At 39.2% G+C, this 10,495-nt stretch overlaps 1 protein-coding gene across 2 annotated transcripts in view; it reads right to left on the bottom strand.

Annotated features, from left to right (window-relative positions):
- Nucleotides 1-4,098: 4,098 nt before the first annotated feature.
- NR4A3 (nuclear receptor subfamily 4 group A member 3) overlaps nucleotides 4,099-10,495 on the bottom strand; it is a 39,086-nt gene continuing 32,689 nt past the window's right edge. For both annotated transcript variants that reach the window (XM_046682285.1, XM_046682295.1), the window contains exon 8: nucleotides 4,099-7,343. In XM_046682285.1, coding sequence (XP_046538241.1) covers nucleotides 7,096-7,343 — 248 coding nt within the window. In that variant the 3' untranslated portion in view covers nucleotides 4,099-7,095. The remainder of the gene's footprint in view (nucleotides 7,344-10,495) is intronic.

Here is a 10,495-nt window from a genome sequence, read left to right as displayed (position 1 = left end):
CTTCTGAAGAAAATTGGTATATCTAATAAATAAGAAGATTTGCGTACCTCATAACCCAGCAATTCTAATTCTCAATAAGCCTAGAGCAGTGACTTTCGGACTTCAGCGTGCATTATAATTACCCAGGGGGCTTGTTAAAACACAGATTGCTGGGCCCCAACCCCAGAGTTTCTGACTCAGTAGGTCTGGGGTGGAACCTGAGAATTTGCATTTCTAGCAAGTTCCCAGGTGATGGGATCGCACTTTGAGAACCATTAGCCTAGAAAAATTTTTGCATATGTTTATCGGGAGACATGTACAAAAATGTTCTTAATATTATAGCTTGTAACAACAAGAACATGGGAAACAACTTAAATATCCATTGACAGGAAAAGGAATAAAGAAATTATAATATATTAAAAGAAGTACTATAGAGCAGTGAAAGTTAATATTAGAGCTGCATGACATCATAGATAAATCTCAAATATAATTTTGAGTAAAGAAAAAAACAAGTTGCAGGAGGATATATACTTTATGATACCACTAATATAAAATTTTAAAAATGTAACTCTAAACAATAAATTATTTTGGGACATATACGTATGCAATGAGAAACCAAAATCCAGGCTGGTGGGGAGAAGAGAGGGATATGACTGGGGAAGCCTAGGGGCTCCAACAGTTCTTGAGTTGGGCGGTAAGTTGATAGATGTTTGTTATATTATTGTTTTGTATGTATAAATCACTTTACAATTATTTTTTGCTTTTAAATCAGTTTCATTATTTGTATATCTGAAATATTTTACTCTTTTCTTTTTAATCAGTTTTATTTTTCCGATTTTATACTATTTTAATTTCCCATAGAATCTTGGAAATGTAAAAAGCAAAAATATAAATATAAGGATCTACTACTCTTTATTTTTTAAAATAAGAAAAAATACCCTAAGTTTGTATATATGGACAATGAAACATATGAAAGCAGGTATGTTAGGCTTATTCTTACGTGCGTGTGTGTCTTACTTAAAAACACCTTTGCATGATTCTCAATGATTGGGTAGAAACTGGCAGGAAAGAATGAGCAAGGATGAGGTGGTCCGGGGAAGAACTTTGGATTTTCAGGAATAAAAGGTAGAAAGTATGTTATGGGACACAGATGCAATGGGCAAAATGAAGGCCAGGCTGCTGGGAAGAGAACAGTTTTGAGATGGTCAAGGACCGCCTGGTTTCTATGCTGCTCCAGCATCTTTCTGCATGCACAAAGAGAGCAGATTTGGGGGTGATGAGTATGGTCTTTGTGAGTTTAGTGAACGTGGCCAGAGGGGACAGAGAGGTGGTTTATAGAGTCTGAAGGAGGACGATTTTGAAGCTGTTGACTATAGAGCCTGAGTGGGAGTTTTAAATCATCTGGAAATTTTCCTGGAGGCAGGAAAGAGATGTGAGGGGTTGAATGATTCAAGTCCACCCTGAGGGCAGAGCACGTTTGTGTTTAGAGGGGGAAGCACCAGAAAAGGATTCCAAAAGTGGAGCAGGGCTTTGCTATTATAAAGGCCTCTGGGTCTAAGGCTGGTGAGGGACAAAGTACCCGAGGCCACAACGGTGGGGTCTCGAGTCAGGGAGTCTGAGGAGTTAGGAGGACAGGTGATAAGTTAGACAGGAAGGGAAAATGAGGTTGAGTCAGTGTATACAAAGGCTAGTAGCTCTGGTGCTCGGGTGGCGTTCCTTACCATTTGCTGGTGAGCAAGGAGCTGAGGGTAAATGGTCTTCGTACTCCAGAGAGGAGCAGGGATCTAAGGAGGAAACTCCAGGAAGGCAGCCAGGGACTGTGGAGTCATACTGACATGTGTTCAAACCTCATTTTCTACTTAAAGTATCTTAGGTAAGGTATTTAACCTCTCTCAGCCTCTTTCCTCATTTTCAGGCTGGAGATAACACCACCTTCTTAGAAGTAGTAAGCATGAAATGAGATCATGTGTGAGGTATTTACCAGAGTCTCTGGCACACACAGTAGATGCTTAATAAATGCTAAGTCTCTCTTCTCTTCCTCTCAAATCAAGTACCCTTAGAGGCCCAGCATGGGGGATGGCCAGCATCACAGCAGGTAGTCAGCGAAGGGGCCGATGACCCATGGGCTCACTGATGGAGCCAAGAAACAGGCAGAGACAAAGGAAAACAAAAATGGGAGTGACAGTGTGCTTGTAACACAAGCCATAAAGAATGCACAAACAAAAAGAATTGTCCATGTCTGTCACGGGGCAACTCAGAGATAACTCTGAGGAAGAATTTTGTTCATGGTGAGGGGTCCTAGAAAGTACAAAAACCCTCTTTGAAACTTGATGGGATTTTCAACTCATTGGGAAAAATATGGGCCTTTTCAAAGAAAAGTCTTTGGTTAAGATGACGGACTGTTTAAGGCTCTTAGATTTCAGTTCATTCTGTTTTTAGGCTAGCCCTAGAACAAAGGTTTATAAATAGCCTTGCTCTTGGAGCAACCTCAGGTGCCTCCTGGAAGAATGAAACGGGGAGGGTCTGAAATCAGTGCCTACGGCAAAAAATCACATATAATCAAGATCATCCTTGAAAAGCACTTACATCATACTTAAGCACAAAGTTAACATGTAGCCAGAAGAATTGAAAGCAGGGTCTTGAAAAGATATTTGTACATGTTCATGGCCACATTATTCACAATAGCCAAAAGGAGATAGCAACCCACATGACCGTTGACACATGGATGGATAAGCAAAATGTGGTCTATACATACAATAGAATATTATTCAGCCTTAAAAAGGAAGGAAATTCTGACACATGCTGCAACATGGAGGAATCTTGAGGACATTATGCTAAGTGAAATAAGCCAGACACAAAAGGACAAATACTATATGATGCCACTTATATGAGGTTCCTAAAGTAGTCAGATTCACAGAGACAGACAGAATGGTGGTTGCCAGGGCTGCAGGAGGGGAGAATGGGGAATTCTTGTTTAATGGGCATAGAGTTTCAGTTTTGCAAGATGAAAAGAGCTCTGGATGTTGATTAAACAACAATGTGAATGTACTTAATATCGCTGAACTGTGCACTTAAAAATGGTTATATTTATGTGTATTTTACCACAATTTTTAAAAAAAGTCAACAATCAGCTTCTTGTGTTATCTTTGGGCATTTAACTTATGGAAATTCACCTGCTGGCATATGCTTGAACTTCCTGCCTCCCTCCCCATTCAAACCAGACTTCTGCCCCTATAGTCCCCAGAGAAGGAGCTTAACCTTTTTTTTTTTCCCTTTTGGATAAGCACCTATGTTTGAATTCACATGCAAGATGATGCTCCATTATATGTCTCGTTCCTTTCTTACTAATCATATTTTATTGTTGAGGAAATGAAGTACCGCTGAGAAGCAGGAGGAAGGGTTTGGCTCCTAGACCACATAGCATTTAAATGTCACAGAAAATACTTTATGCATGAACTGATGAAGTAAATCATGAGAGCTCTACGTTTCTTGTTTTGAGCCATCAACGCCCACAAAAAACATTTGCACTAATGTTAAATATTTGCACTAATTCAGAATATATGATATTTGGGGTAGAGTTGAATAAAAGCTGCATTTGCATTGCCCACAGAGAGGGGTTTCTGAGAAATGCAGTAGTAATGGCTGTTCAGAAAAAGGGCAGAGAGTACTGATCCATCTTTGAGAATTCTACCCTTGATTCTTGTAAATTCCGGTTCACAAACAATTGATAGCCCATCACCTTGATATAGAAATAAATCCTTCATATCCCTAAAGAATACTTTTAGGCAACAAATTGTTAGCTCCATTTAAGTTATATACAGTTGAAAGAAAAACAGTTTCATATACTGCGAGTTTGTATCTCCTCAAAGCACCCAATAGTGCTCTGCCCGCAGGACATAGTCAATAAATGGTTATTGAATTCAGAATGTCCTTCTTCCCAATCAGTGAGGTTTAATATATTTCCAATTCAGAATGCCCATTAATTTTTCAGCATTAGTAAGCCTTTTAAAAAATCCATTTGGGGATGTGTTTAAGAGATCACAGCAAATACTATTATATAAATGATTCAGAGAATACTGTTCAAGGAAGCACGCTATTCAACACACCAGTAGCCATTGATAAAATGTAATTTAATTTAATCATTTAAATTTACATTGTTAATGTACAAGAGCATTTCCTTCAAACCACAGGTTAACACACACTAAAGAGCAATGCTGTTAGAGGAGCAGAGAAACTTTGGGAAACTCTGCTGTCTGAAATGAAAGCAAGGCACTCTCCATTGACAGCTGGTGGATTCCTGATTTCCGCCCGCAGAAGGCATGTTCCTACTAAGAGAGCTCTCCCGCAAAGGAAGAATCACCTGCTTGAATTCTTGCTGTCCTCTTCTGAGCTAGTCTGGTCATCCACTCTGCATAAACTCGTGTGTCAACATTAAGACCAAAAAAGAGAGTTGAATTGACAGATGACTTGGGAGGCTCTCATAGTTGTCGTAACTATGGAAGACAGAAGAACACTGGCTATAATCTTTATTTTCAGCACTAGCGTCTAGACCTATAACTGAAAACTTTCATTCCTTCCAAACAATCGATAGCACGGCTAAAAAGTCTTTTCCTTAAATCTGATGGGTGTAAAAATAACAAGTAACAGCATTTCTCTAGGGCTCTGGTTTTTTCTTTTCGTTGTTTTTCCTTACAGACATGACAAAAAAACAAGTATTAACTTTCCAATACTAATGGTGCACAAAAGGGTTATGTATGCACAGTATTTCTAATTTATTCAAATTCAATTTGAATTTGGTCTGAAGCTACGTTGTATGAAATGTTAGCTTTCCTGATATTTAATAATGTTTATTATGTTTGCATATAAGCTCAAAAAATTAATGCCAAAGTACCACTTTACTCATGGTTGTTGTCAGGTAAAATGTAAATACGAATAGTTATTTTTAAAAGCCTGTTTTCCTATAGATGCAGTAAGTTGAATAAAAGACTATGGAAAGGAGAACGAGGTCCTAGTTTTGATCCTGTTACTAGCGGTTTGATCTTGGGTAACTCTTTACCGTTTGCTGGGCCCCAGTTTTCTCCTCTATGAATTTCAGAAGGATAGACTAGTTGACCAGTCAGGCCCCTTCTAGGTCGAACATTCCCAAATCCTAACATTCCACATCCTATTATCTTGATATAAAAATAATAATCTTTCACAAAAGCTCATACAAACATAGTACATGATCGAATATCAGAACGACTCTTGGAAAAAAAAAAGATATATGATTTGTTATCTGGGTTATCCTTTGCAGCAATTAGGCAATTCATTTGGCATTTGTTTGATTGTATAATTTAATGACAATATAAACAGCATAGTTTTGTTATTTTTCCTTTAAAAACACTAAAGCAAAAATGACTCAAAGCTAACAAAAACTACTGTGACATCAGTGTGACATTCAAAGTTTGTTTCTTAGCAAAATGGCCAAAGATATTTTGATTTGATACAGAGTATATAATATAAAGACTTTTAGACCTAAAAATCTTCAAACATTATTCGAATTTAGCAAAACATAAGCAAAATTTTAATATCAAAGTGCTAAACAGTACTGCCTTAAAAGTCACTGCAAATGAACCATAAACTAACTGCATGGAAAGTAACATTTATTGTACAAATGGTTAAGAAAAAGACACATTATAAATATAGATATGTAACCTGTTATATTTATAGATATATTTGCTTATTTAATTTCTAATTGGTGTATCCAAGTCACTGTGAACACGCCATTTAAGTACTCTGTAACTCAGCTTCCAGGAGCTGGTGGTCTTGCAATAAATACAGGCAAAGCTATTACAATATAACGTGCATACAAATGTTTATACAAATAAGGACACTATGCAACAAATTACCTCATAATAATATGGCATTAACAGTATAAACATACAAAAGGAGAACGAACACGGAATGTTGAAACGCAGCCCACTAATCCTTTCTAGTACTCACATTCATACTATTTTTTTTAATAAGACTTGCTTGCTCTCCAAAATTGTCTCTTTAACCAATAACAAAAATTAAATTATGTATATTTTTAAAAACTTATTATCCCTGGTGCTTACCCTGTATGATCCAGTTCCTACTTATTTGCACGTTCTCCTCTGGGGGCCAAACACTTGAGACTCACTGAACGTTCGTGGGGCTTCTGAACGAATGTGTTAGGCAGTTGCTATAACTGAAGCAAGTTTAGGGAACTCTCACTGGATTGACAGAACACAACTAAAACAGCGGTATGCAATCCATCTTATAAGCTGAGCCCCGTTCAGGACAGCTGGGAGTCAAAGCAGGGATCCGGATCTACCAAGAAAGGCCTAAAATCTTGGATGGACCATACCTCGGAAGAGCTCTACAGGGTAGGTGGACAAAGCCTCTGCTGGGAAAATTCGCATGTGTCATTTGCTAACACGACTGCCTCCTTTTTATTTCCATATAAAATAAAGGAGAGTTCATAGACAAGACTTAGTAAGACAGCACTTTAAAAATTGCACTTGTATATGGACGCGAGCAACCGTTATCATTTTGCTATGTCTGATTTATAGGTAATCCTCCATCTTTTACTATTTGTTAAAATAAAAAAGGAATAAAGAAATTAAGAAGAGGGAATTTCTGCCTTGTTTGCACCACATACGTACCCTTGATACAGGAAGTGTATGCTAAAGGGATCCATCTCAAGACCATCCCACCCTGGCGAACAACCCTTGGCTGTTCTTGTTTTTAAATACAAAGCAACTATAATTGTATCCCCCAGAAAGAATTTTCAAACAGTTATATTATCCATTTTTTTTTCCTGCTGGGATAGCATCGTCCAAAAGTGCTCTGTTAGCAATTTCTTAGAAAACCCTCATGAACTATACCCACCTCCCACCCCAACCCCAAAGCCTAAATATAAAACACAACCCCAACACAATACTCTGCAAGTTTTCTGGCTTTAGCTTGTAAGGAAAAGTGCCAGAAAAAAAAAAAAAGTCTTTCTTTTCTACAGGAGCTGCTTTTTCTCTTAAGGAAGGACAGAAAATGGTAGGTGTCCAGACCCATCCCTCTGTTGCTTAGCAAGCAGGTGCTAGCAGATGAGGCTGCTCCTGCTCAGAAAGGCAGGGTGTCCAGGAAGAGCTTGTCGATGATGGAAGGTGGAGACACCAAGTCTTCCAGCTTCAGGTAGAAGATGCGCTGGAGGCCCAGGGTGCAGATCTTCCGCAGTTCTACCAGGGCGCGCAGGACCTTGGGCTCCGTGGGCTCCAAAGCCTGCCCCTTGCTCTGGTGGTCTTTTAAGCTGCTTGTGATCTTGTTGCATAGCTCCTCCACTCTCTTTGGTTCTTTTAACCCATGTCGTTCTGTGGAGGGATAGAAAAGGGCAAGTTTAGGAGGCAGTTACATCTTAAGAAATTTCGAATCCCTAATGGAGGCCTGTGTCCTGTTCTGTCGGTTGAGATGGCGTTTTACAATCAAAGTGTCCTCCCTCTTAGTAGTAGTTGATGGCCTTTGGTATTAAATAGCACCAGGGTTTGAATCCTAGTCTGTCACTTACTCACCGTGTGCCCCTGAGTAAGTCTTTTCACTTCTGAGCCCCAATTTCCTTATAAAATGAAAATAATTATTGTACCCAATTCAAGGTTTCTGGGAGGACCAACTTTGGTGAGTAAGGCAGATAAGCACACAGCTCCTGGCCCATAGCCACTCTGAATGGATGACGACAGGATGGTTATTATTTGGCCCATGTCACCCTATGGAGGTCTTACAAAAGCCCTGTCAGGAAGCAACTCCTTTTCAGAATGACACAAAAACACAACCGGGCAAATGAATTAATGTTTCCATCTTGACAGACTCACTTCTTGGGAGAGGCTGTAAGTTCCATTTGCTAATGCAAGGGCTGCCCTGCAAGACCCAATACAAAGCGCACTCCTGTGTTTTCATGCTAACCAGCATTGTGAAGAATCCAGCTTTTCTTTTCCTTGTTTTTTTACCCCCTTGAAACACCTATTGACCTACACCAGGGACCCTGTACAAAATTCACATGTCCTTCTGCTGTGGAGATGGAACAGTCACAGAGAAGGGAGGAAGCCAAGAAGGAGGCGGTGCAGGGACATTATGATGTACCGAGACATCAACACCAGTATCTTATATTTTATAAAACAACACATAAAATGATCCCCTGGTTAAATACTATGATTTCTTATTTTATGTATAAGGTTAAGTGATTTTCCCAAAGTCACACAGCTGTTAAAAGCTGGGATTTGAACCCAGGCTTCTGAGGCTGATTCTGTCCTCTTCCTTCAGAGTGATGTGGCATCTTCCTGTAATGAGAAAGGAGCCTGACATCTAGTATAAATCACTTTGCTCTCTCTTAGCATGGAGATATCAGAGTTTCTTTCCTGAGGGAAGAGCTTGGCCCCAGTTATCTCAAAGTTTTCATCTCTCAGCATATTTACATGTAAAATAGTAATTCTTGACAGATGGAAGACATCCATCCAATGGGAAATCCAATATTAGTTTCTAATTTTTCCCACATTAATTTTTTTAGTTGGGAATATTTTTGCTGGAAAAGTTATTTCCTTAAAGCAAAAGTCATCAGAAAAACAAAGCAACTATCCAGACATTTTCTTTCTTCTCTTTCCCTAAATAAAAGGAGGCCCAGGGAACAGGAGATCTACATTCTTCCTTGGCTAGTTGTATATGACTTGGAGGAGTCGCTCCCTTTCTAGGGCCCATCTTAAAAGGAGGAGGTTGGATTTAATAACCTCTAAGGGCCTTTCTAGCTTTGATGTGTTATAATTATATTAAAGTCCCAACCACGAAAACCGTCCGCAGCATCTCAGTGGATTGTAACTTGCAGGCATCCCATCTCAATGCAGCATCTTGTAAAGAAGAGGGCACTGAACTTTCAGTCACACAGACCCAGCTTCCAGTTGTGGTTCTGTCACTTACTAGCCATGTAACCTAATCTCTCTAAGGCTCAATGTCCTCCGAGGAAAATGGGGACTACGGGGTGGTAGAAACACAAGTCTTCATTGCATTCTTCTTCACTCCTTTCTGTGCATCTTAAATATTACACAATAAATGAAAAGAAAAAGTGCGATTATAATAAAACCCACCTCCGTGGGTTATGGTGAGGCTCAGTTAAGATGATGCTACATGGAAGCATTCTGCCAACCGAAGAGCGCTACATGCATGGTACAGTCAGCACCTAAGACAGCGCCCGACACACGGCAAATGAATGGCAACTGGAAAGCTCCAACAAAAGGGAAAAGCCCCCTAACTCCCAAGCTTTGCAGCGCACGATTTTGCTTTCCCCAGGAAACTATCAGCTAATCAGCCCATGTGCAAACCTGTCCTCTAGGGTTTATCTTTACTAAAATGTCTGGATAGTTGCTTGTTTCAGTCTCCGAAGAAGAACCGAAGAGTGAACTTTAAGAGAAATCCTGCCTGCAATGGTGTGCTGCCTAAAGTTTTATTTTCCCCCCAAAAGCAGAAAAGCAGACTGCAAATTTGGCAGTAAATTGCAAGAGATATAAAATGTTCATAGCCCCTGACCAAGTAATCCCACTCTTAGGAATTTATCTGAAGAAAAAATTCAAGAGAAGAATGAACTGTATGCATGAAGACATGTAGGGTAGTATTATCTACTACAAAAAGGATAAAGGAGGGAAGAACAGGAGAGCTGTTAAGTAAAAACTGGTACATGCATACAATAGCAGATTCTGTCGACATTAAAGAGGATAAATGCGAAAGCTATGAAGCAACATGGAAAAATACATAATATCACATTAAATAAAGAATAGAATGTAAAATAGTATCTAAGCTGTGATTACATCTATGCAAAAATTATTTCTGCACATAGAGAAGGATGAAAGGAAATGGAAAAGTGAAAATATTTATGAGATTGTCAGATAACTCTCTTCCTATCTTTTACAATTTCCAGGTTAATGCTATTTGTATAATAAACAAACAATGTTAACATAGAAAAAACTGGGATTTGGTCCTTTGTGAAGACGCCCAGTGGCTGTAACATGATCCAGCAGTCATCTTGTGGATTGTAAATTCTAGTAAATTCTATTAATACTGAGACATATCAAACTAGGTTCATAACCCAGGGAGAGATGCTTTTCTCAGAATAAAATACCAATCCACTGATTTAAGCATTCCCTTCCTTTCAGTGCTCCATGTCTTGTATTATATTCAAGATCCCATATTCATTGTCAGGATAAAGAAACTGAGCAACGTGCTGGCTGGATTTCGGGAGGGGGTTGATAACGGAATCTTGTAACCAGACTTTCTCATGGCCAAACTCACAGAAGGTGCCTCCGAGTTCTCCCTGCTCCCCAACCAGTTGTGACTGCTCAATAACTATGGCAACCATTATTTATTCAGTGAATTCAAGTGGAGATCGATACCTCCTGCCAGCTGGATCAACCCTAGGCCTGGAATTCCTTGAGGAATTCAGAGACACTCCTGTTAGAAGCCAAAGGCACCTTCTTTGTTGTTTTCA

The sequence above is a fragment of the Equus quagga genome, chromosome 1 (genome assembly GCF_021613505.1).
Source record: "Equus quagga isolate Etosha38 chromosome 1, UCLA_HA_Equagga_1.0, whole genome shotgun sequence".
Classification (NCBI taxonomy): domain Eukaryota; kingdom Metazoa; phylum Chordata; class Mammalia; order Perissodactyla; family Equidae; genus Equus; species Equus quagga.
Note: the sequence above shows the minus strand (reverse complement) of the source record. Positions and strands in the feature narration are given on the sequence as shown.